Genomic DNA, 27017 nt, shown 5'->3' on the forward strand with positions numbered 1-27017 from the left:
GGGGACATATGATGTGGAAACAGAACATTCAGCTACTGCTTCAAAAACATTTCCTGTATTGTATTGACATTTCTATAGAGCTTTTCATAAACGATATCTCTGAGGGTTTTACAAATCCACAAGTTCCCTGCCTTCAATGGGCTCTATGGATTAATGTCTGCTCTCCTAAGAACACACAATGCACAGAAGCATACAGAGGACAGGATTTGGTCTTCTTTAAAGGAAAATGAAACCAGAGATATGATGCTTTTCTGTTATCTTGCTTGCAATAGAGATCATCATCAAGTATATCACAACCAAATCAGCTGCCAAAAATGGAAACATTTAACCAGATGGCTTAAAGTTAAATCAATCATATATTTTAAACTTTCCACTACTGCTAGCAAAAAAACAAGGTTTTTACCTTTGTGAAAACAGAAAGAAAACTGCTTTCAAAATTCAGATACTTTCCTCATCAAAAGCTCAAAATAATACTCATGAAATAAATTGGAGGATTTCTTATAGAACTTTGTGTAATTTCAGTAACTTTAATTTATTGGAACATGGACAAAACTTTAAGGCGGTTTCACAAAGCATATGATGTGATGTTCATTATACTTGAACAAAACTATGGCTGTTTCACCATTTTGATACATGCTGATATTGTATATTTGTATTCTACACTTCCTCAAAAGAGTTTATACATGTAATGTTATTGTATCTTCACTATAATGCTTTGAAGTGGGCTAGTCTGAGAAGCACCAATTTGCCCATAGACAACCAGATGACTATCACAGCAGAGTAGGGATTTGAAGTTTATTTTCATAATCAAACCCTCTACTCTCCTCTGTACACCATATTAGTGAAATTCAACAAATGGAGTCCTTTTAATGGGCTAGTCCACATTTCAATTTCTTATTCTCTCCTTCCATATACACAGCCCATACAGTACTTATTTCTTCAATGCTAAGAGGAATGTCATACCTCAGCGTAAAAAAAAGGAGCTTTATGTTTTGGTCCTCATGAATAAATCCCTGAATCAGAAAACAAACATGAATTTTTCAATATAAATGAAACATCAACACAGGATGCTAATCATATATGGGAACCAGCAAAGGATTTCTGATTGAACAAGAAATGCCATATGAGAGAAAGCAAGAAGAGGAAATTGAAAAAATAACTTCAGAAATTGGGCAATTAGCAGATTTTTTTTTAAAGACCAGATAATTTTTTTAAAAGAACAAATAAAAAGATAAAGGACAAAATTATTCAATTAAAATCCAAACTAGATCAGAAACTAACAACAGAAGTCTGGAATAGACTACAATTTCTAATACAAAAAGAATTTGAATGGGCAAACAAACCAGGAAGATAGTTAACAACAAGAATTAAAGCAGAAAAAGATTGGAAAATTATAACAAAAATTAAAATGAAAGGGAAAGTTTTGGTGGAAAGAGATGAGATTGAAAAAGCTTTTATTATATATTATTCGAATCTTTAAAACAAAAATGAAAAAGATGATATAGAGAAATTAGAAAACTATTTTGGGGAAAAGAATTTACCAAAAATAGGAAAATCATCATTATTGAATTTAAACAAACATATTTCAAATGAAGAAACAGAAAAAACAATTCAGAGTCTTAAATGTAACAAACGGATGGGCTAACATCTATTATTTTAAAAAGATCAAAACTACAACTCCTAGACTAGAAAGAATATTCCATAATATATATGAGGGAGGACAAATACCAAACTCATGGCAAAAGGCAAGAATCACACTGATGCCGAAAGAAAAATCAGAAAATTTAGACCTATATCTCTCTTAAATGTCAACTACAAAAATTTTACAAGTATTTTAACTAAAAGAATGAAAGATTTCTTAAAAGTTTTTGTTGGGCAAGATCAAACGGGCTTCTTACCTGGGCATCAGACAAAAAACAACATTAGAATGGTTATCAACATCCTAGAAACAGAAAAGCAACTAAAGTAGTTATAATATTCTTAGATACGGAGAAGGTTTTTGACAGCATTAATTGGCAGTTTATCAAATAGACCTTAGGAACACTAGGAATCAAAGGAGAATTTGGGAAAGCCATCAGGGCAATATACTCAATAATAATAAACAATATAGAATTGAAAAATTTAAATTACAAAAAGGTACAAGACAAGGCTGTTCTCTTTTCCCCTTGTTATTTATCCTACAATTGGAAGTTCTTTTAAGAGATATAACAGAAGATACCAACTGGATAGGAATTAAATTAAAAACTACAACTTCACATATAAAGCTTACGCTGATGATATAGTTCTATTTGTAGATGATCCAATCAATAAAATACAACTAGCCAAACAAAAATTACAAAAATTTGGGGTGGGGTTGAAGCTTTAAAATAAAACTAAGGTACTAGCCCTTAACATGGATATTCACAAACAAAATCAATTAAAGACATGATCAGGATTCAAGATAGTTAAACAAGTTAAATATTTAGGTATTCAGTTGGGGGAAAACTACTTCTCTATTCACCAATAATTATGGGAAACTCTGGAACGAGATTTAAAAACACCTAGAACGATGGCACCCTCTACAACTATCCTTCATGGGAAGAATAAATATTATCAAAAGTGCCATCCTACCCAAATTAATATATTTATTTCAGAATCTACCAATGATCTTATGTGTCAACTCAATAAATAATTAGAAAAAGGACCTATTGAAATTTTTATGGGACAACAAAAAGGCAAGGATAAATTAGACAAATTTAACTGATGTTAAATTAAGAGGAGGTTTGGGCTTCTCAGATCTCCACACACATCACGAGGTTGCCATATTGATTTGGATATCATGAGGCTGCCACATCACAAGGCTGCCACAAAGACTGGATAACTTTAGAAGAAAATAAATTATTGAATTTGGAAAAAATAGATCTAAGCAAAGGATAGCATGCTGACCTTTGGCCAAAAGAACAAAAAATAAATACACCACTAAATAGACACATAATCAGAAAATCAATATACAAAACATGGGTGAAATACAAAAACAGATTTTACAATAAAACACCGTTAAGGTTATCTAGGGCAGAATTGTTACAAATTGAAGACTTCCTAGAAAAAGAAAACTGGCCTAATTACAGAGATTTACTCCGACATTCAAATGGTAACACGTTAATGAAGGATCTAACAAAATTACAAAACAACGGTATTCTTAACAATTGGGATACCTACAAAAAGTAAGAGGAAGAATTTACAAAAGGTTTAAAAGTAGAAGACTTCAATTGGAATACTAATGAATTTGAAGAAATGCTATGCAAAAATGACACAAAACTGATAAATGAAATGTATAAAATTTCATTACAAGGATACAAAACGGAACACGAAACAGTAAAGGAAGTAATGATAAAGTGGGCCACAGATATTAAACGGCCAATATTACTAGAAGAATGGAACAAGTGCTGGGAAAGACATAACAAATTCACCCTAGCTATTTATTTAAAGGAAAATTTTATAAAAATATTCCATAGATGGTACTACACCCCTGTTAAACTAGCCAAATTTAACAAAACAGATGAAAATAAATGTTGGAAATGAAAAAAGAAAGTGGGCTCCTTCATCCACATGTGGTAGGAATGCCGTCAAATACGAACCTTTTGGAATAAGATAACTGACATTCTAGATAAAATATTTCATACAAAAATAGAAAGATGTCCGGAAACTATTCTTCTGGGGATGTCAAGTAACAAAGTAATAATTAATAACATTAACTTATTTCTCTATTTAGTAACAATTGCAAAAATAGAGATCGCAAACATATGGAAATCAAGCAGTGGCGAAGCTCCCAGGGGATAAGAGAGTATAGCATTACTGGTGCAGTTTGGGTCATGTGGGAAATCAAAATTCTCCTAGCCCCTCCCCCTTTCCCCCACCCCCACGGTGCCCCTGCCCACAGTGCCCCCCACACACTTACTTTAGAAAACCGAGCAGGCTGGAGAACAGGCCTTCCTGTTCTGGTGGGAACTACATTTCCCAGGAGGGAAATGTAGTTCCCACCAGAATAGGAAGGTCTGTTCTGCAACCTGCCATTTCTAAAAGTAAATGAGAGCGCTACTGAGGGCGCACACGATTCCCTCCCACAGCATTCCCCCTGCGGCGCCCCCCCACACTTACTTTAGGAAACTGAGCAGGCTGCAGAACAGACCTTCCTATTCTGGTGGGAACTACATTTCCCAGGAGACCGTGGGAAATGTAGTTCCCACCAGAACAGGAAGGCCAGTTCTGCAGCCTGCTCGGTTTTCTAAAGTAAGTAGAAGTGGGGCGGACGGTGCCGCGGGGGGGGGCAGTGTGATTCCCCCCCACTGCGGCCCCCCTGCAGCGCCCCCCCCACACTTACTTTAGGAAACCGAGCAGGCTGCAGAACAGACCTTTCTGTTCTGGTGGGAACTACATTTCCCACCTGGTAAATGTAGTTCCCACCAGAACAGGAAGGCCTGTTCTCCAGCCTGCTCGGTTTTCTAAAGTAAGTGGGAGTGGGCGCCATGGGGGGGGGGCGCAAAAAATCCAGAGTGCGCCCGTCCAGCTACGCCTCTGAAATCAAGTGACATACCAAAACTGGAAGAATGGGAAAAGAAAATAACATCCATATCTATTGACATAGTGCCTTGGAAAATAAAAAACAATCCCGAAAAAATTAATAAAAACTGGGACTTGTTAATAAATATTTAAATAAATAGGGGAATATAATTGGTTTGCAAAATGTTGTCGACACTTACAAAGTATTTATTTTATGGAATATTGGATTTAATATATAGGACTTAGTGTACTATTTTAATGGCAAGGTAACTCCTTTTGTTTTCCTTCGTTTCAATTCCGTTCACGCTAATGCAATTATAATTTATATATTTATATATATATAATTTATATATTACTAACTCTACATACTGTACATTAAGATATACTGATTTGATTGTATAGAATTTAATGAGTTTACTATACCGATTTAAAAGATTGAATTGAATAAGTTTATTGCAATGATTGAAAAGATTAAATAAACGTATATTATATTTTTTTTAAGAAAACAAAGAAAACAAACATGGATTACAGCAGAATACCTATGCAGTTAAGTTGACACAAACATGGATTACATGTTTAGCATGCAGGCACACTTCTCCAGATACTGAAGATACATTAAATCTTATACTAAGAATAAAACTTTGTGGCGTAGGAGGTTAAGAGCTCGTGTATCTAATCTGGAGGAACCGGGTTTGATTCCCAGCTCTGCCGCCTGAGCTGTGGAGGCTTATCTGGGGAATTCAGATTAGCCTGTGCACTCCCACACACGCCAGCTGAGTGACCTTGGGATAGTCACAGCTTCTCGGAGCTCTCTCAGCCCTACCTACCTCACAGGGTGTTTGTTTTGAGGGGGGAAGGGCAAGGAGATTGTAACCCCCTTTGAGTCTCCTACAGGAGAGAAAGGGGGGATATAAATCCAAACTCTTCTTCTTCTTCTTCTTAAAGGTGCCACTGGACTCAAACATTTTTTTCTGCTGTTTCAGACCAACACAGTTACCCACCTGAATCTATTATTCAGTGCGACTGGTGCGACTGGTGGTTTTGGAATCCTTAGATACTGCTCAGAGGCATTAAGACAAAACCTAGTAAAGTATGTTGGCAGGAGTGCATTGTGAATTATTTGTTAAAAAAACCTGAATATTCAGTGGCTACACCAGTGTCAGATACAAGGTTTTTTTTCCCTCCTAGCCCTGTTTGTGTGCTTTCCTACATCTATATTTTCTGATTTTTCTTTTCAGTGCATCCATGATGAGAGCATCTGACTGCTCTGCAAATGTATGGGTTGACCTATCTCACTCTCATATGAGAAAGCATGCTGTCAGGCAGCATTATCTACAACTCATGTGCCTTTCATCCTATGAGTGCCATCTTTCAAGGCATCTCATTGTCCAATTCACAAGGTAAAATAGTGCAATTTAAATTGGTTTGGCTGTGATGAATTCAATAAATTTTGCTTCAGTGGAAACACTTTGCAGAACTATGGCGTAATTCCGTCCAGAAAGAACCCTGGAAGTGGTCAGACTCTATGAAAGTGGATGTACAGTATAAGTGTGCTCTGGGGCCAATTCCTGCAACACCACTGACAGAGAGCTGCAGATAGAATTGAGCTGCTAGTCAAGCAAACAAACATTCTCCATGTTTTGCTGATAATATCCCTATGCAATATCTATTAAACTTTACCTCTAAGAACTTTCTTTGCCCCTTCTGCATATTCTCCCCTCCGATATATTTCTAATACTATCACTGTACTGCTAGCCACAATATCTTGATTCATGTATTACTTTCCCAAGGATTGAAATGAATTTTTCATGTCAGAATTTTAAAAGTTATACTTTTCATATCTGAATGCTAGGGCCTTCCAAGCGGTTAAACAACAAAGACGGCAGTGGCTCACCAAAGACTGGTTTATTTTGGTACATTGATGCAGAACCCCAGCTTTCAAATGCAAATGAATGAAAAATACACCTAAGACTGCAATCCTAAAAATACTTTCCTCCAAAAAACTGCCATTGAAGAAAGTGGGGCTGACTCCTGAGTAGACTTGCTTAGTATTGTTCTCCAAGCACACTATTCTGCTATTACAAGTGTGACCTTAACAAACTTTCTTGGAAGCAAATCTTTGAAACTAATGGGACAGACCTAAGAGGGTTCATGATTATGAGATTAGGTATTTTTCTCTGATTGTTAAGAGGATAAATAAGTTACCCAGTGAAATTAATGCATAATATATTTAGGTATTTCTTCACTCAACAGGTAATTAACAAGATGTAGTGTATCCAGTAACTTTGCTGACTGTAAAGAGAGATTATCAGAAATCCATAGAAGCTGGTTCCATCAATGACATAATGGAACATCCATGCTCAGGGGAGTAACTCTCTTAGCCTTGGCTTACAGGTCTTCCAGTGGCATCTGGTTGGCAAATGCATGACCTATGTTATTCTTGCAAGCAAGCTAGTAAAATGTGGGCTAGACAATACTACAGTTAGGTGGATTTGTAACTGGTTGACCAACTGAATCCAAAGGGTGCTCATCAATGGTTCCTCTTCATTCTGGAGAGAAGTTACTAGTGGGGTGCTGCAGGGTTCTGTCCTGGGCCAAATGCTATTAAATATTTTTTATCAGTGACTTGAATGATGGAATAGAGGGCATGCTAATCAAAATTGAAGATGACACCCAATTAGGAGGGGTAGCTAATACTCCAGAGGAAAGAATTCAAAATGACCTGGACAGATTAGAGAGCTGGGCTGAAACTAACAAAATGAATTTCAACAGGGAGAAATGTAAGATATTACACTTAGGAAGAAAAAATGAAATGCACAGATATAAGATGAGTGATACATGGCTTGATAACAGGTGAAACAAATCTGGGAGACTTAGTAGACCACATGAGTCAACAGTATGATGTGCCAGCTAAGAAAGCTAATGTGATTCTGGCCTGCATGAATAGTAGTTTAGTGTTCAGACTGAGGGACGTACTAGTACCACTCTATTCTGCACTGGTCAGACCTTACTGGGAATACTGTGTCCAGTTTTGGGCACCACAATTCAAAAAGGATATTGACAAGCTGGAACAAAGGAGGGTAAAGGGTCTAGAATCCATGCTCTATGACGAGAGATTTAGGAGCTTGACATGTTTGGTAAGGAGAAGAGAAGGTTAAGAAGTGACATGATTGCCATGTTTAAATATTTGAAGGTGTGTTATGTTGAAGAAGTAGCAAGCTTGTTTTCTGCTGCTCCAGAGACTAGGACACGGAGTAACAGATTCAAACTACAAGAAAATAGATTTTACCTAAACTTTAGGAAGAACTTCCTGCTGTTAAAGGCTGTTTGACAGTGGAATATACTGCCTTGTAGTTTGATGGAGTCTCTTTCTTTGGAGGTTTTTAAACAGAGGCTGGATGGCCATCTGTCAGGAATGCTTTGATTGTCTGTTCCTGCATGGCAGGGGGCTGGACTAGATGGTCTTTGTGATCTCTTCCAACTCTGATTCTATGAATAGACTATTGATGGGACCTATTCTTCCTGAATCCTTCTTCCTGAACCCCTTTGAAAGCCAGTTAAGATCATGACCAGCAGTAAGTCCACAAGCATTGAATTCCACAATTTAATAACTTGTTGAGAAATATTTCCTTTTGTCTATTCAGAACCTAGATGAAGCCCATTAACTTCATTGTCTGCCCCCAAGTTCTAGTATTATGGGAGAGAAAGAAAAATCTTTCTCTAACCACTTTCTCCACCTTAGGCATAAGTTTATAAACCTTTACTTTTCCAGTTTTGCATTCATTTAGCGTTTCGCTACATTTATTTATGTACTTCATTTATACTATAACTTTCTTCTCAAAAGACCTTTAATGACCTTATCATTCTCTTCCCCCTCCATTCTCTCCTCACATGAACTCTGTGTATTAGATTAGGCTGAGAGCGCAAGCCTGGCCCAAGGTTACCACAAAGGTTCTGTGACAGAGTAGCCATTCAAATCTGGATGTCTGTCTCTGACACTATAATCTCTACAAGCAGTTATGACGTGGTGATGCTTTTCTCCAAAGCATGATTGCAAAAAATGGAATAGTAGAAACCAACCAGAAAAAAAATTGTTTGTAGCGGGGAGGGGGTTTGAGAGATAGACTTCTTGATCCTTTCTTAAACTCACCTAATCACTTTGTATGCTCAGAAGAAGTCATCGGCTGCTAACAGCGATGGAGGAGTATGCCACAGCTGGTGTCATACATACATCAATGCTGACTCTGAGCAGGAATTACGCAGTATAGAATCTCAGGTCACCAAAAGAACAATGCAGTCTTGACACCACACATCTCTTTTCTTCCTACTGCTTAAAAATGTTCTCCTCCATGACAACCATGACAGCCGCAGTCCTCCTTTCTAACTCCTCCGTAACCTATTTTTATGCAGCTGCCACTCCAGGAGAGCATGCCCGGCCCTCTGGCCCCGCCCCCAGAGCCTTACCGCCATTTGGCCCCGCCCCTCCTCCCTTCTGAGTGGGTGTGACTTCTCCTTCCTCCTCGTGGCGACGGGGGAGGGCCAGTGGTGGGTTGGCGCAATGCGCTTGCGCGCTGTGCGCGAGAATTTAGCCGGCAGGTTGCAGTTGGTGGAGCCGCCGCGAGAATCCGCCCGGGCTGTCGCGGATTCCAGTTGAGCGCGAGACAGAAAAGGGAGTGGAGTGACGCGGTCGCTGAACGGTTGGGAGGGTTGCCTGGCGAGTTCCTTTTTGGACTGGGGCGCGGCTACAGCCATGGAGGTCTCGCCGCCGCTGCAGTCGCTCGCCCGGGGCTGGGGAGGGTCTACGGAGGTTGCACCCGGGACCCAGCTCCGTCTCGGCACCGCGCCGGGAGAGCCACAGCGCGCCTGAGGGCGGCCTCGAAGCTTGCTGAGGGAGGTCCGGCAACGAGCTTGGGTACCAAGCAGACCAGCAGCGGCGCGGCACACCGACTCGGCCTCTCTGTCGCCGGCGCCGCCGCAGCAGTCCCGGAGGGGGAGGCGCTTGGCTCTGGCGGGGGGCCGTCTCACAGAGGACGCTGCCGAATAAACCGGCCTCTCTCCCTCACCCCCTTCCTCAGCGCTTCTTCCCAGGAGGGACAGTCCCCCCCCCCGCCCTTTCCACGGGCCGCCCCCGGAGAGACCAAGCTGCGCCTCTTCAGCCGCTTTTCCCTCCGTCCCCTTGGCTGAAATTGGGAGGCAGGCCGACTCATCGGAAAGCCGAAGAGAAGGACTTCTTGGCTTCTTAAGGATCATCTTCTCTGTAAAGCTTTGTGGTGCAAGGATTTTTGTCTCACGGGCTGTCTTCCTGCCGACTGCGGTAGCGTTTTGAATATATATATATAGCCTTATTCAGAGTTGGTTGTCTTAAAAGAAAAATCAAGAGGGCGCCGGGTTTCTCTCTTCTAAAACCCTTATCGTTTTAAGCTTCCTCAACTGGCTCAGTGGACGGAAAGGGCTGCGTTTATCTGCCAGGCACTCAGGATGGTTTTTCCTCTTCGTATGGTTGTAATCTCTTTTTGACTTTGGTATGGAATGAATAGTTGATGGATTTCTGTTCACTGTCGACCTTAATCCATTTATTTGGCGAAGTGTTGATGATGAAAATATAGCAAAGACACTTATAAGGGTTAAAGATGATGCTAAAGTGTGTTTTACCTTCTTGGAACTGTTTACCTGCTGTGCCCGTTTTGGTCCTATTTAATTGTTGTACTTTCCTAGCTAGTGCGGATAATACAAATCAAGCATATTATTCAGCCCTGGTAAACGTGACTGTGTGGAATTCTGAGCGTTCTACACCGACTTTACTAAGACTTGATCGTGGACGCTATGGGCAGGACTCTCCCAAAGTAGCTGTCAAAGGTCTGCTTGTAGCTCCTTTACCAATCAATGGAGGTAAGTCTTTCCTTCCACCCCCTTTCTGTGAATAACCACTCTGCGCATGAATAGAAATATGGCTCTACATTGTATGTTGGGTCACAGAATTTATCAGAAACACCATACCTCCCCAAATCTCAAAGGTTCCTTTGTGTATAAGTATTTTTTTGTAATCTGCCATATCAAAAAGCAAAGTACTATGATAGATGCCTGTTTTTTTTGGTGGGAAATCTAGCAATACAATTTTGAAATTACGGTGTCATTCCAATCTGCCTCACAAAATGTGAATGAGACACAAATGCTTGTACTGTATTGGTACTGGCATTAGGTGAGACTTGGTGAAGTCACCTAGTGAATTGCTCGCAGTGGCAAACCTGCTTTTTGTGTCATGGAAGGTGTGAAATGAGTGATGAAAGGCATTGAATAGAAGGTTGATCCACAGTTTCTCACTTCAAAGCCTTAACATTATGCAACAACACTGGTTCTTCTTAAATGAGCACAGTACAATATTGTATCTGTATCCCACAAACTTTGGTACCATCAGTACTTGTTCCAAGTTAAATATCAACTATGTACTTATTTGGTGTTTCAGATCTTCACTGTTGATTTTGGAAAAGAGAAAAAATAAAGGGAACAAAGAGAACTCTGAAGTGCTGATTTATTTCTGGGGAATTTGAAGAGGTTTAATATTAATTAATGATAAGGTGGAATAGTTGGTTTGGTTGTTCTTTGGAATAGCGCATCTTAGAATTGTGTAAAGTTGCATTTACTAGTTCCTGTATGCACTACCTTTGGTTATTGTTGCAGACATAACATGAACTTTGTAGGTATATTAAATAGTATATTGAGTGGGTATGCTGCACTTGGCATGTTTTTAATTATTTTTGGATTCCTAAATATATCCAAAATGAACGAATCACAAGTGTATTATATTTGTACTTAGTATGGGCAACATAGTGTACTGTAAATGACATACAATCTCAGTTTAATTTTCAGCTTCTTGAAGTAATAGCTATCAAGTACATTCAAACTCATTTTCCCCTCCAATATAATGGTTTAAGCTGTGAACAACTTTTTAAAACTAGTTTTTGAAACTTCTGGGCCACCTTTCCAAAGCAAAATACATTGAGAATGGTGTGCTATGTATGCAAAACAATATAAAATAAAAATGAACCATGCAGCTGCACTAAAACAGTTAGGCCACTTGCAGCCTAATTTTTTTTGGGGGGGGGGGAGGTTAAACCCACTCGTGAAGGAGGTCAGGCCCGCACCAATGGTTTTGCCTTCCTTGGGGCACTTATCCCAGCAGAGGAACAAACATGCCGACAGGCAGATGCCATGGGCCTTGATATGTCTAGATGTTGTGCTGGGTACCTCATCATTGCTCCTGTACTGCCACTGGCCTGGTTGGGGCAGTAGGGGCATGCTGGAGGTGTGTCCAGGAGTGGAGCTAACATTCATCAGCTGCCACCCTGGGTTTGCAGCCAATTATGCCACAGCATGAGGTGTCCCATAAACCCCATGGAGGACTTCCTGGTGGTGGGTTTTATTTTAAAAAATTTGCCTCGCCACACCTTCAGAAAGTTATCTGGGTGCAGTCCCCAGCAACTTGGGGTTTTGGATTGGGTTGCCTGTAGAAAAGTAGTGTTTCAACATGGTGCTAAAATATTGAAATGAGGAGCACTGCGCCTCCTTGGAGAATGGTGCTACAGTGGTGGCATCAACACAGGAAAAATGCTATTTGGATCTACTGGAACAAGGCCTACTATGCAGAGAATTGCAAGTAGTAGGAAGGTTCATTTTGGAGATGTTCCTAAAATATCAAGGCTGTAAAGATAGTGCTCAAGGGTACTATATCTGCTCAAGGGCAGAATAAGTTGTAAATAAATGCTGTTGACCAGTTCCTCTGCAGCTAGTACTTGGTAAGAATTTCTGTTGCTTCTCATTCTTCCTCACCTCAGGTTTTTTTGCCTCTCCTTCTGTTCTTCTCTTTGTGTGCTGTTTGCTAGTGGCATTTTATTTTAGAGTGAATGTTAATTTCCAGATGTTTTCATCTACACCTGTTCAAGTGTAACTTCACAAATATGGATAGTATCTGTAAAATACTAAAAATTTGATCAGTTTCAAGAAAACATCATTCATCCTGGATAAACTGAGTGTACAATAAACATGCTGTATTTTTCTTGAATTCTTTATTTTTAAGAATTATTACTAGAAAGTATTATGTATTGTCAAAGGCTTTCATGGCCGGAATCACTTGGATGCTGTGTGGTTTCTGGGCTGTATGGTCGTGTTCTAGCAGCATTCTCTCCTGATGTTTCGCCTGCATCTGTGGCTGGCAGATCCTCTGAAGATACCAGCCACAGATGCAGGCGAAACGTCAGGAGAGAATGCTGCTAGAACACGGCCATACAGCCCGGAAACCACACAGCACCCAAGAAAGTATTATGCTTGGATAAATCTGAATTTCTCTAGCCACAAAGCTTTTCGGTGTTCTTTACATCTAGATCCCACTTCAGTCAGATTGTCTGCATCTAATTTCCAACTCTAGCCATTCATGGACTGAACATCCATTGTGCCAGATTTAGGAAAATTGAAAAGAGCACATTGTTGACTCTAAAGTGGTCTCTGTGTGATCTCTCCCAATGACCGTGTATCCATGTGAAAAGGTAGTGGGACTGAATAACAATATCAAATGGTGTGCCATTGCTCGTTTTTTTTTTTTTTTTAAGAAACTACAGGGAATCAAAGCTAGTTATGAAAGCCAGGGGTCTTTCTACCACTCTGACATAAAGTGATCCAAATTATAGTAGAACACACTTTCCAGATAAGATCAGGAAGTGTGATCCTACAATCCACCTCTTCATAACACACACAGTTCTAGTAGGTTGGCCTACCTTGATTGTCAGTTTACCTCTAAAGGGAAACCGTTCTTCATGGTCTGAAATCCATCCATTTTCTCTCTTTATTCTTTTCCTTTATAAGTTGCTTAAGTAGCAAGGGAGGAGATCAAGAAGGGCAGAACATGAATATTTTAAGTGTTATTTTTATTGAACTTCCTGTTTAAAAGGTTTTTAATAAGTTTTTAAGCTGTTCTTTAATATGCCTGCTATTTGTATGCTTAATAACTTGTAGTATATTGCAAACGTCCTGCAAAATTTCTTTAAATATCAGTTTTCAATCAGCGATGCATTACAAAGTATCCGTCCTCCAAATTATTGTCATAATTAACAATATTATTTACTTATTCAATTTATTTAAACCATTCTTTTCTTCCCAGTTGGGACCAAAGAAGCTTACGTTATTCCCCTCCCTTTTATTTTTCCTTCACAACAGACCCATTAAGTTGGGTAGGCTGAGCATGTGACTGCCCAATAGTTACCCCCTATCTTCAATGGCAGAGTTTCTCATTCTAGTCCAGCATGATAACCAGCATATCAAACTGGCTCTCAGTTGATGGCTTTACAAGTGTTAACTGTATATCAGTAGTGAGTGGTCTGCTTTTGATCCGCATATTCTACACTGAGCCAATTATGAAGCTCTACCCTCTTTCAGTATATTGGAACAATGGAAAAGGAACTTAATTCTGTGCCACTTCCCAACATATGGGCTGACAGTTGCATGCATCTTCCAAATACAGACTGTTACAGTTGTTGAGGACAGCCTGCAGATACTTGAAGACAGTGATCACATCTCCCCTTAGTCTTCTCCAGGCTAAACATGTCCAGCTCTTTTAACTTTCCCTCAAAGAGCTTGGGGCTTTTTCAGCTGCCTTGAGACTGTTGTTTTTTTTTTTTTAAAGAAAGGTGGATTGCGAATTCTGTAAATAAAACAGGGCTTGGTTTCCAGACCCCTGACCATTCCAGCCACCAGCTTCCACACACATACTAGTTTATCAGTACTCTCATTAAAGATGAAGCTTGACCAGTACAGAATAAAGTGGAACTATTATCTCCTGTAATCTGGACACTAATCTTCTGTTAATGTAGCACATGAATGCATTAGCTTTTAGTAGCTGCCATCATACTACTGGCTTATATGCATTTTATGATCACGTGTACTGCTGCCAAGCCAGGTCACTGCCACCTATACCTGGATGGCATTTTGCTTAAAATATCCAAATGTAAGGATTTACCTTTATCTCATCTGAAACTGATGTTGTTCAATGTTGGCATGGTGTTCCATCCAACAACAAGATGATGCTGTTCATCTTGGCATGGTGTTCCATCCTGTCAACAACTCATTGAATTTTGTCTGCTTTGGTGTTAGCTATCCCTCCCAGTTTCCTGTTCCCTTCAAAGTGATAAGTACCTTTCTGTGATCTTATCCAAGTTACTTATGAAAATGTTGAACAACCTATGAAAGAGCCCTGTGACATTTCTATGAAGACTTCACTGTGGTAGTATGAAGACTGGTTAACTCTAAGATGTTAACTCTAAGGAGCAGTGGCGTAGGAGGTTAAGAGCTCGTGTATCTGATCTGGAGGATCCGGGTTTGATTCCCAGCTCTGCCGCCTGAGCTGTGGAGGCTTATCTGGGGAATTCAGATTAGCCTGTACACTCCCACACACGCCAGCTGGGTGACCTTGGGCTAGTCACAGCTTCTCAGAGCTCTCTCAGCCCCACCCACCTCACAGGGTGTTTGTTGTGAGGGGGAAGGGCAAGGAGATTGTAAGCCCCTTTGAGTCTCCTGCAGGAGAGAAAGGGGGGATAAAAATCCAAACTCTTCTTCTTCTTCTCTTCTTAATCAGTATGGTTGTTCAACCAAATAAGTGTAAATTCACCTAATAGTAATCCAACCAACATGTAGCATGATGTCTATGGCATTATATGGTCTATCAAGGTAGTTATTTTATCAGAGGAGATATTGGGTTGGCTCACCATAATAAATCTATGCAGGCTTCTAATAGCAGAGCATTCTTTTCTAGATGCTCATGGCTTAACAGCCTGCTTTAGAAATGTTGCAGATATTAATGTAAATCTGATGGCTGTGTAGTTTCCCATATCCACCTTTCCCCTTTTAGGAGGAAGATTGGGACAGCCATTGCCCCATTTGACATGAGGCAAGTTGTAGGGAGAGGGGATATGGAAAATACCACCAAGTAATTTGGTTAGAGGGATTTTCACTGTCACTAGCAACATATAGTTGGGATATGATGCTGTTGTATGCCTTTTTGCATTTAGCCAGGACTTTAGCATCAAATTGTCTGACCTTCAGTCGAAGCAGCTATGAGAGAGAATCCTCTGAAGGAAAGTGAATCTTTGCATTTCCCCTTAAAGTGATGCTTTTTAGGAATTGATCTTGATGTTTCCATATGAAGGGTTTTCTTTTTCAACCACCTTAGTTACCTTCATCAGGTGTGTTCATATATATCCCTCATGATATTCAGCTCTAGGAATCCTTCCTTTTGGTTACATGGGAGTTTTCAGATAAAGGCAATGGATACATGGCTCCAGCGGTGCCTTTCTCAGTGAAGTAGCTCAAAAGAACCACTGCAGTTTCACAAATCATGGTGGCCACATGTGCAGCCTTATGTAGAAGCACCTGTTCATGCAGATAGTTCCTGTCTATTATCTGGGGTACAAACCTACCAGCAATATTGTACTTTCATAGGCCATTATTTGGAGGCTATTCAGTGAGCTTATGATCAGAAGAGGGAAGTTATTTTTGAAGATGAGTGCAAGAGTAACATCTTTTTCCATTCTTGTTTTGTAGAAGTGGAGCCACAGAAACTTTACCATAAATTTAACAATTTTAACAATGTTTTTAAAGCAGTTTATTACTAACTAGTGGGGCCCGGCCACGCGTTGCTGTGGCTTATTGTGGTGAAATGGGAAAGGAACAGTAGCGGCAAATCAATTGCAGAGGCCAGCAGTACGTGCTCATGCAAACACGCAGCCTGATACTGTGCGATGTCATTGATGTGTGTGCCCGCATTCCTTGTGGTGGGGGTGGGAATGGAAAGGTACCCCTCACACACATCTAGGCTGGCTGGTTATGATCCTTTACCTGGAAGTAAGTTTGGTTGGTGGCAATGGGTGTCGCTTCTGAGGAAACCCTCTGAGGGGCGCGACGCAGCCATTCAAAGCATGTCATGGTTGCTGTACCAAGCTTACTCCTGAGTAATGCGTGCCTGGTTTTCTTAACTGTAACCGCAGTATTCAGCGAATCTAGGGTGCCTGGCCCCTCCCTCCCGTCCCTTGCATGTCGCCCCTCACTCTCTTCCCTCCCTCACTTCTCTTCCCTTGCATGCCACCCCTCCCTCTCCCTCCCTTCCCTTTCCCTTCACTAGGGTGGGTGGGTCATATCAAGATGCTGGGCCCCCTGCCTCCCCTCCCTTGCATGCCACCCCTCTCTGTCTCCCCTCTCTCACTTCTCTTCCCTTGCATGCCTCCCACTCCCTCCCTTCCCTCTCCCTCGTGTGTAGATGTTTCACTTCCACTCGAGTGACTGCCTATGTACTGTTTCCACTGGTCATATCTGGCCATCTGAGTGAACATTCTAATCAGCACGAACATTCTAAGGGTGACAGTTACACACAGGCAGCTGCATGTCCTTCACCATGGAGCGCCAGGAAAAAGGTGTTTTCCCTGGGCCAGGTGTGAAATTTCAGGTATGTGAACATCTAAAAACACTTTCACCTGGCTGACTATAGTTGCTGAGAATTTTCAGAGGAATTTGCCCAGCAGTTACTAAGTTATACGACCATCAACAAAAACACTGTTAGCTTTTTATATATATAGATTTAAAAACTGCAACCATTTTTTTACCTATGGACCTATGTTTTGTTGTTTGCTTACTAATTTTGTTGAGGAATTAGGATCTTAGTAACTTAACTGTCAGTCTGCAGATTGAATATAAAAACTTCAACATGACATACCTGCTGTGTCTTTATGTTGGGGCAGACTAAGCTTATAGCTCAATGCTGATCATGATGCATGGAAGAAGAATCCACTGAAAAGGTGGTTGAGCTCTATGCTCCAGCAGCAGAAGTTGCTGAATGATCACCAATCTTACTGTCATCCTGCTCTATCCAGTAGTTATTGCTGACCTAAGCAAAGATTATTCCAGAAGTTGCAGGAACTATATGGAGTAAAAGCCTCACAGGTCAAGTGGCTGCAGCAGAGAGGGAGAAGGCTCTGAAATTATTTCTTCCTGCTGCTTGCATGAATTGAGGTCTGATGATGGAAGAAAAGGGGGTACAGTTTCCCCCATCCCCCACTGCAGCCTCCTGACTTTTGTGGCATAATAGTGACCCCAGGAATAAACTTTCTCAGGACTGGAAATGGTTGGGGTGAAGGGATGAACAATCTCTGTCCTAACAAGGACCTTGCTCAGAATCCAGTCTATCAAATCTTATTTCCAATTAGTTTTAATACAGAGCTGAGTGGAATATTATTCTTTGCCAGAATTATTCTGTTAGTAGTGATGTTTTAAGCAAACTGTTTTGAGAACACAAAGGCTTGTATGCATAACTGGACAAAAACCTATATGTATCCAGGCAATAAGTTTCTCACTCAGTGAACCTAATGGAAACACTTGGAATTTATTCAAATTCCTAACTGTGGGAATTATAGGAGATTGCCTGGGTCATATTTTTAATATAAATTCCACACCTGAAAAAGAACATTGATTAATATATTATTGCTCTCATATATACTTTTCCTATCCTTTTTATTCATCCAGAGAAAAGTTATCAAGGACATTCCTACATATGTTTGCTCCAAAACATTATTACCTGAATCTAAAGCAGCTGGCACCCACCTCACTAGCCAAATCAATCTTACAGCGTTGTGGATTAACTGCAAGTTGGGAATCAAAAAGCCACCCTTGTCCTGCTTGGCCTGTGTTATTTGACACCTAACCTTAGGATTCTTAATCTCCCCAAATAAATTTATTTATCAATCCTTGCCACTCACCAAGAGTAGCCCCAGGATTTATTACAGGGATGTTATGCAGCAGAGAATTTCCCTGTAGTGTCACATTCATTTTAATTACATTAATGTGGCCCATGATATCAACTTCGATGTGATTTTCCTTCTTTGAATATATTCAGGTAAAAAGTTATTTGCTGAAGAAATTTTGTAGAAGCAGGTCTCTGACAGGCCTTTCAGACTTTGAAATGTTATTGGTGAAGAAGAAGAAGAGTTGGATTTATATCCCATCTTTCTCTCCTGCAAGGAAACTCAAAGGGGCTTACAAACTCCTTTCCCTTCCCCCCTCACAAAAAACACCCTGTGAGGTCGGTGGGGTTAAGAAGAACTGTGACTAGCCCAAGGTCACCCAGCTGGTGTTTGTTGGGGTGTACAGGCTGAATTCCCCAGATAAGCCTCCACAGCTCAGGTGGCAGTGCGGGGAATCAAACCCAGTTCCTCCTGATTAGAGTACGCTTGTTCTTAACCACTATGCCACTGCTGCTCCTTAAGGGTAGAAGACATATGTTTCCTAAAGTTTATGACAGGAATCTTTAACCTTTTTGAGCCCAAGGGTACTTTTCCAATTCTGACATGGTACGGTGGGCACAGTGACAAAATGGATACCACAGAATGGCTGCTGAAGGAGAGAGACCCAGAGACAAAATGATTGCCGCATCTTAACTTGTCTAACACAGTGCAGATTCTGGTGCTGTGGTAGCAGCTGCTGCCAAAGCAACATTTAAAAACATCTGTACAGCCAGTCAGGTGCCCTGCTGGACAAAAACCCTACTACTGCTGCCCACTTCTTAAAAATACTTGACAGCACCAGAAAAGGTACAGGTGGATGCCATGACACTTCATAGGCTCTATGGGTGCCATGGCACTATAGGCACTTCATAGACTCCTGGCCTATGAAGTGTTAGATCAGCAAACTGCCTATGGGTCACATTGCACATTTTCTCCTCAAATGGAATTGTGATTAACAATACAAATTTTCAGAGAGTTTTAATGTCTTGTGTTGGCCATCACATTTTGCTATATGTATACTTCAGGGAAAACATTTTTAAAATGATCCATAAAATTTATCTTTTTCCCAAGAAGCATGCAAAACTGTATAATGTCACTAGTAATTGTTGGCTCTGTCATCAGCAGTGGACAGCCTTGTCCATGCTCCATGAATTTCTGGAATAACCTAAGTAAGAAATTGAGGATAGAGTTAGGGATTAATGTGCCCTAGAATCCAGAAATGTTTTTTTCAAATGACATATATGGTTTTCCTGTAATTATTTCAGAAAGTCATTTTAAATCTCATTACAATGGCATGGCTTATTTTTGCTTGGTATTGGAAGCTAAATATGGCACCAGGTATGCAGAAATAGTTCGATAGGGTCAAAGAGGTTTATATAGCTAGGAAGCTTACTGTAGAAAGATAATTGTCCTTTATTATTTAATCGACTATATAACTTTGTAAACTTGTTTTGTGTAAGAGATTAAAGATTTTGATTATGTAACTTTTTCCAGTATGGGAATTAATACAGTTTTGAAAATTCTCTTCTCCTTTTGTGTAATGAAAACTTTAAAAGCAGAATTTAAATACTGATTTATGTGTATTTTAAAATGTCTGCATTTAATGCTCTATATCAAGAGTTTGCCTCTTCCTGTGGCATCAAGCTTATTACATTATTGCCATCAATCTCAGACTTCTTCATCTCAGATTGCTAAGGTTTGCAGAGTCAGATATGTAGGGTAACTCTTTTTAGACTGTAGTGTGAATGTATTCTTTATATCAAGTTAATCTAGGATAACTGCACTACATTTTTTTCCATCTGAAGAAAACTTAGTGCAGGTCTCAACAAACCTTTACAACTAAGAACAAGAGCATTTTTTCAGCCTTCAGGGTTTTTGTATTGTAATGAAAATATTTTCTAATTATTTCTACCAGAAATCCTAATTCTAATCCCTCACCATTTTTGGTAATTTTATTAATAAAACAAAATATCCGCCTAAATATAAAAAAGCCAGTTTTGAAGAACTCCACAATTGCAAAAAAAACAACAACAACTAAAAAGGAACCAAGAATAATCTATAAATACGCCCAAAGGACTGTTAGGATTTCAGTGCAGGCATTCCGAAGATATATGCCTCTTTGGGACTGCCTCTTCTGTTACTTAGTGCATTAATGCAATATGAATCTTAGAAAATGCATTTTCATGCTTTGCATATCCACTTCGTCCCTAACAGTGAGGTTGCAGTATAACTTTCCAAAGCTGGCTGAGTCTCTCTGCTCACATCCAAGGGAAGGGAAGAGAAATGGAGAAGAGTTGTCCAGATCAGTGACAGGTAAAATAAGAAGAAAAGGAAATTTCCATTGGATGACGTCGCTCTTGACATCTCTTGTCCATCCCCTATGGTCCATTCTGCACAATCCCCCGAAAACATTTTGCAAACTTTTTTTAAAAAACCCATTTGACTGGACTCATCCCCTTAAAAATGCTTCTTGGCCACAACCATTTTGTGGTTGTTCCTTTTCTTTAATCTTCTCAGATTCATAGCTTCTCAGATTCATAGGCTCATGCTACAATTCTCTAGAGGTTGTGTCTACATGTCTATGTAGGCATGACCCCCAAAAATAGAAATTTTAAGAAACTGACAAATACAGTATGATGGCTGGCGCGAGGTCTGAAAATGGTGCTGACAAGGATGTCCAGGAACTTTGGAGAGGCATGGGAAGCATTTTAAATCAGCATGCTAATAAAACGTTTTGAACTACAAACCATGGGGGATTCTACAGAGGAAACATTTTATTTCATGCCTCAAAACATTTTATTTGGCTTGTGCAGAAAGGGCCAGTTAGTGGACTGTTTGGGCTAGTTTTGGAGATCTTCACTCCACTTTTTTGTTAGGGGAAAGATGCAGTTTACAGCTGGGGAGATTGAGTTAACAAGTGCTGTCAAAAGAAGCAGTAACTAAGCTAGGAAACAATGAGATGAAGGCTTTTCGCCACAATACGATGTTTAGGCATCATGACAATCTGGCACTGGAGCCAAACTCTGACTTGCAATGCAGTCCTAAACAAGAGTTATGTTTTTCTAAATCCACTGCAGTCAGTGGACTCAGAAGAGTGTAATTCTGCTTAAAATTGCCATAAAACTGCTTGTGTCTGAATTACAGAGAACTTGATGTACCCTGCCATTTTCCTATTAGTCACTTTTCATGGTACATCAGAGGAGTGTGAGTGTGAGGGGTTGTGGTTTTTATGTGCTGGAGCATCCGGACCTCCCAGTTGCAGTGTGACATGGTACACGGCAACAGGAAATCCATCACCTAATTCTGTTTGTTTTATGTTTCAACTTTTCCTGAAAGGTGTTGCTAGAAAACTTAGGTTTACAAGAAACTGCATATGCGTTTGAGACATCATTTGTTTGTATTTGTATATCATATCCTTGATAGTGGTGCTTTTGCAGTAATAGCTCCATCTCCAGTAACCCACCACAAAGCCCTGACCTGGATAGACCAGGTTAGCCTGATCTCAAAAGCTAAGCAGGTTGGCCCTGGTCAGTATTTGGATGGGAGACCCCCAAGGAATACCAAGGTTACTACGCAGAGGTAGGTAATAGCATACTGTGGTGACTCTTCTACTCATGGTCACCAAATGCGATGTCTACTCTTTTTTTCCTTTATAAATAAATATATAAGTTCCAACTAATATTTGTTCCTTTAATTATTCTCCACATGGTAGCTACCATCAGCAATGCATTTTTTTGGTAGTGTGTACAAGCTTATAAGGCAAAGTCAATGACTTGTGTGGTCATAAGGAAAATAGGGTGCGAAAATAGCTCTCTCTCTCTCTCTCTTTCTCTCTCTCTCTCTCTCTCTCTCTCTCTCTCTGGCCCCTTCTGCACATACAGAATAATGCACTTTCAATCCACTTTCCATGCACTTTGAAGATGGATTTTACTGTGAAAAATAACAAAATCTACTTTCAAACCATTGTGTAAGTAGATTGAATGTGCATTATTCTGCATGTGCGGAAGGGGCCTCAGACTCTATGTCTTGATTTTGTATAACAGTTTATGGAGACTCTGACCTTGTCTATATGCCCTCTGACTTTCTGACTAACTCTGTCACAGAGTTTTGACACTCTATGACTTCTCAGTCAGAAACCCTAACACATTCTGCCATGCTCACACAGAACTTTAAATATCTCTGACTAGAGTTTTCACTTTTCACTTTTTTCATCTTCTGCCAGTTCATCACAGCCCTTCCATATGCACATTCTTGAATCAACCGCTCTTATCCCCCTCTCACCCCCCCTTTCTCTGACCAACTCAACACTCTAAAGTCACACACACAGCAAAGTTGCCTCAGGATTTATTCCCACTTTTTCACTGTCCCGAAGAAAACAGGAGATTGGAGAGCAATCTTCAATACATCAATTGGCACATCAGGATGAGGAAGTTCAAGATGGAAACATTACGCACTGTAACCACAGCCCTGAGAGAAGGGGACTTCCTCACCTCCCTTGACCTAATGGAGGCCTACCTCCACATTCCTATCAACTAGGCTCATCAAAGGTTTCTAAGGTTTGCAGTGGACCAAGACCATTTCCAGTTCAAGGCCCTGCCATTTGGTCTTACGTCTGCACCCCGCGTCTTCTCCAAGGTACTTCTGCCGCCCATCATTCTATTGAGACATCAGGTCATTCACGTCTATCCGTATTTGGACGATCTTCATCATACGGTCCAGATCCAGAAGGAAAGCGCGGGGGCGGATTTCTAATAGGTAAAACAGACACTACAATGTTTTGGCTTCCTCATCAACAAACAAAAAAGTACTTTCTCCACATCAAGCAGTTTCACTTTCAAGGTGTTATAAGCCTCGGTAAGGGTAAGCATACTGAGCAATTCCAAGGATAGGCCAATGGTTTAAATTTTGTTTTTGATAATATTTGACCATAACGTTGATTTGCTATCTTGTAGAAAAGAGTGAATGAAACTGGAAGAGTCCTGTTGATAATGGATTTTGAGTGTTAATGGTTTTATTAACTGCAGAGATCCAAATTGGGGATCCGTATAATATCTGTGCTCTGACTTTGGCATTAAATACCTTAACTGCTGCAGGTATATATCTGTTGCCTGTGTTGTAGAAGAAACGGGAGACTGCTCTAGCGCTATTGGAGGCCATAGTTGAGGAAAGATTGCGATGCGGGCACCAAGACAGATTATAAGAGAAGGTGATTCCTAAGTATTTAAATTGTTTGACCTGCTCCAGAGTAATATTATTGACTTCCCACTTGTGCATCTTCAACCGTCGAGAAAAAACTAACATTTTGGATTTGTTATAATTAATCTCCAGTTTATTAGTTTTACAATACTGGATGCATTGCCTTATCAAACGGAGAAGGCCCACTTTAGATCTTGAGAGTAAAACTGCATCATCTGCATATAACATTAATGATATTGGCAATGCATTTAGAATAGGAGGATGACTATTAGTTTCTAACAAGGCAGGGGCTAAGTCATTCAAGAAAATATTGAACAGTGTGGGGGCTAGTATGCAGCCTTGTTTGACTCCTTTCGTGATTGCGATATTTTCTGTTAGCAGGCCCTCTTGCGAGCATTTGACCTGGCAGGATGTATTTGTGTGGAGTTGTTTGATCAGGAGGAGCAATCTTGGGTCAATTCTTAAAACCCGGAGTTTCTGCCATAGAAGTTCTCTAGAGATGGAGTCAAAGGCTCCCTTGAGGTCAATGAATGCTGTATATAGTTTGCTCTTTCCCATAGTAACATACTTGTTCGCTAGATGAAACAAAATAAGGCCGTGATCTAAAGTTGCTTTTCCTTTACGGAAGCCAATTTGCTCAGCTCCAAGAATTTTATTGTGTACCAGCCAAGATTTTATTTTGTTCAACAAGAATTTAGAGTAAATCTTTCCAGCCACTGATAAGAGAGCAATCGGACGGAAATTTGTGGGATCACTTGGATCTCCTTTTTTGTATATCGGCACAAGTGTGGCAAAAAGCCAAGATTTAGGGATTTGGCCTGAGTTGTTGACATGGGTAAAAAGCCCTGCTAGCAATTCAGCCCACCAGTTCGAATTTAGTTTGAAGATTTCTGAAATAAGTGCATCAGGGCCTGGGGCCCTTCCCAACGAATGGAGCACTTAGGTGAAATCATGGACACAACTCAGAATGCTCTTTTCCTGCCCAGGGACAAGGTAAACAAGATACGAACAGCAACAGCCAAAATCATCTCTGACAGAGACTGCTCATGGATGCAGATGACGAGCCTCCTGGGATTGTTCATAACAGTAGTCGATTTGATCCAGTGGGCCAGGATGCATGCCAGACCTCTTTAAGCATTCCTTCACCCGCACCAACTGAACATCACTCACAAGAAGGATAGGAGCTTGATAGTCTCACTATCCCTCAAATCTCAGCTGAAGTGGTGGACCAATTCCCACAACCTGTCTCAGGGGAAGACTTATCTTTTTCAGCAACACATACAGATCTTCACGAATGCCAGCCTCCAGGTTTGGGGAGCCACAATGGATGCCCGAGTGGTCCAGGGCAGATAGACCTTGTCTCAGAGCAAACTTTCGATCAATGTTTACCTTGCATTAATCCACTTCAAGAACATGATAAGACACCAGCACGTACTTGTCAAAACGGACAATGTAGTGGCCAAGGCCTACATGAACCATCAGGGAGGATCCAGATCACCCTTACTTTGTAAGGAAGCAGACAAGATCATGAGGTGGGCCAAACATCAACTACTATCCTTGCATGCAGAACATATCAGCAATCACCTCAACACCAGAGCGGACTGGCTCAGCAGAACAACCATATCCAATGCAGAATGGAGCTTGCTACCCGAGGTGTTTCAAGACATCATGTCAAAAGTTCCAACCCCAGAGATAGATTTGTTTGCAACCCTGAACAATACACAACTGAGACTGTCCATGGCCTGCTTCTTCCACCTGACAGCCTATGCAACCGACGCCATAATAGCCCCTTGGCCCAGGGTCACCTTGAATGTGTTCCCTCCCATTCCACTCAGTCCAAAGCTTTTGAGATGTCTATTCAAAGAACAGATGGAGCTGATTTTCATAGCACCACATTGGCCCAGGAGACCTTGGTTTTCCACCATTCAGGAATTGGCAGTGGGAGACCCGGTTCCCCTACCCTCCAGACTGGATCAGTTATTTCAGAGTCCAATCTAGCACGCAGGCAGACTGCACTTGACTTCATGGCTATTGAGAGGTCAAGGTTGAGGGGGAAAGGCTACTCAAGACGAGGTGCTGGAAATATTACTTGCTTCTCGTCAAAGTCCACCACACGTATTTATAATTACACCTGGAAAGTATTTGGAAGGGCCAGACATAAGCAGGTCGATCCCGAACATCCTGGGATCATTAATATCCCCAGTTTCCTACAGGGGGTAAGAGAGGGTTTGAGGGCAGCCACGCTCAAGAGTCAGATAGCAGGTCTTTCAACAGTGTGGCCCAAGGTCCAGGGGTGGTCAGTCGCCAGACACCCGGATGTCATGAGGTTTCTAAAAGGAACTTCCCAGTCACATCCTCCCACAGTACACTGTTTTTCCTCCTGGAACCTTCACACGGTGTTACTGGCTCTTGCTAGGTTATCATTCGAGCCTACCTGGTCAATTCATCTTCGATGGCTCAAGATAAAGGTCTTATTGTTAGTACCGGTTATCTCAGCCACAAGGGTGTCCAAGATTAGAGCTTTATCCGTTAACTCAAATTGTTGCATTATTCATCCAGAGTTATTTTGCTCATGGACCCTACCTTCATGCCTAAGGTGAGCGCATACTTTTACTTAAATCAGGAGATTAATTTACCTACCTTTTCCCCTAAACCTCAGGGTGACAGGGAAAGGTTGTGGCATAAGCTTGATGTCCGCAGGTCGCTACATGTGTTCTTCTTGTGCACTGAAGCATTCAGACAATCTAACAGCCTCTTCATTAACATCTCTCACCCGAAATTGAGACAACAGATGTCAGGTATAGCAGAGGCTTACAAGAACACCAATTTGGCTGTACTTTCAGGGATCACGGCTCACTCAATTCGGAGTGCAGCCACTAACGCTGCTCTTCAACAGCAGGTTTCGGTAGAGGACATTTGCAGAGCAACCATTTGGTCTTCTGCATCATCCTTCATCGAGCATTATACGTTAAATTCATGGACGGCAGCCCAGATAGCATTTGGTATCAGGGTACTGTATCTTGTCACGGAAAACTGATCTTTCCCACCCAGAGGACAGGAGGGACACTGCTTTGGAAGGTTCCAAACGAGATGTTTTCTGCCTCCAGGAGAATGGTCCATTGGGCACTTACCGTGAAGGGCCTTTCTCCTGGTAGGCAGGAGGACATCTCGACCCACCCTCAAGTCAGTTTTTCATACGACACAGTTTTCCTGATATTAAAAAAAAATGAGTTACACAATTGGTTAAGTTTGAGGGACATTTACTTGTTATTGTGGGTTCCAGTTATCATGTTATTCTTTGAGTGCTGTTTGTTTCTACTACGTGGTTAATCCGATAGTGGAGCGAAAGGGAAGTGGAGGACTACAGAGGAAGTGATGAAGTTTCAGTTCCTGCCTCCTAACAATAGAAGAAAGGAAATTCCCAAACGAAATGTCCTCCTGCCTACCAGGAGAAAGGCCCTTCAAGGC

The 27017-nt window shown here is 40.9% G+C and overlaps 1 protein-coding gene across 2 annotated transcripts in view; it reads left to right on the top strand.

The window, feature by feature from the left end:
• The first annotated feature begins 9132 nt into the window (after window positions 1-9132).
• RNF130 (ring finger protein 130) overlaps window positions 9133-27017 on the top strand; it is a 77320-nt gene continuing 59435 nt past the window's right edge. Inside the window, exon 1 of one of the 2 annotated variants that reach the window (XM_048488684.1) lies at window positions 9133-10428. In XM_048488684.1, coding sequence (XP_048344641.1) covers window positions 10170-10428 — 259 coding nt within the window. In that variant the 5' untranslated portion in view covers window positions 9133-10169. The remainder of the gene's footprint in view (window positions 10429-27017) is intronic. The other variant, XM_048488682.1, reaches the window with a different exon arrangement.

The sequence above is a fragment of the Sphaerodactylus townsendi genome, linkage group LG03 (assembly GCF_021028975.2).
Source record: "Sphaerodactylus townsendi isolate TG3544 linkage group LG03, MPM_Stown_v2.3, whole genome shotgun sequence".
Classification (NCBI taxonomy): Eukaryota; Metazoa; Chordata; class Lepidosauria; order Squamata; family Sphaerodactylidae; genus Sphaerodactylus; species Sphaerodactylus townsendi.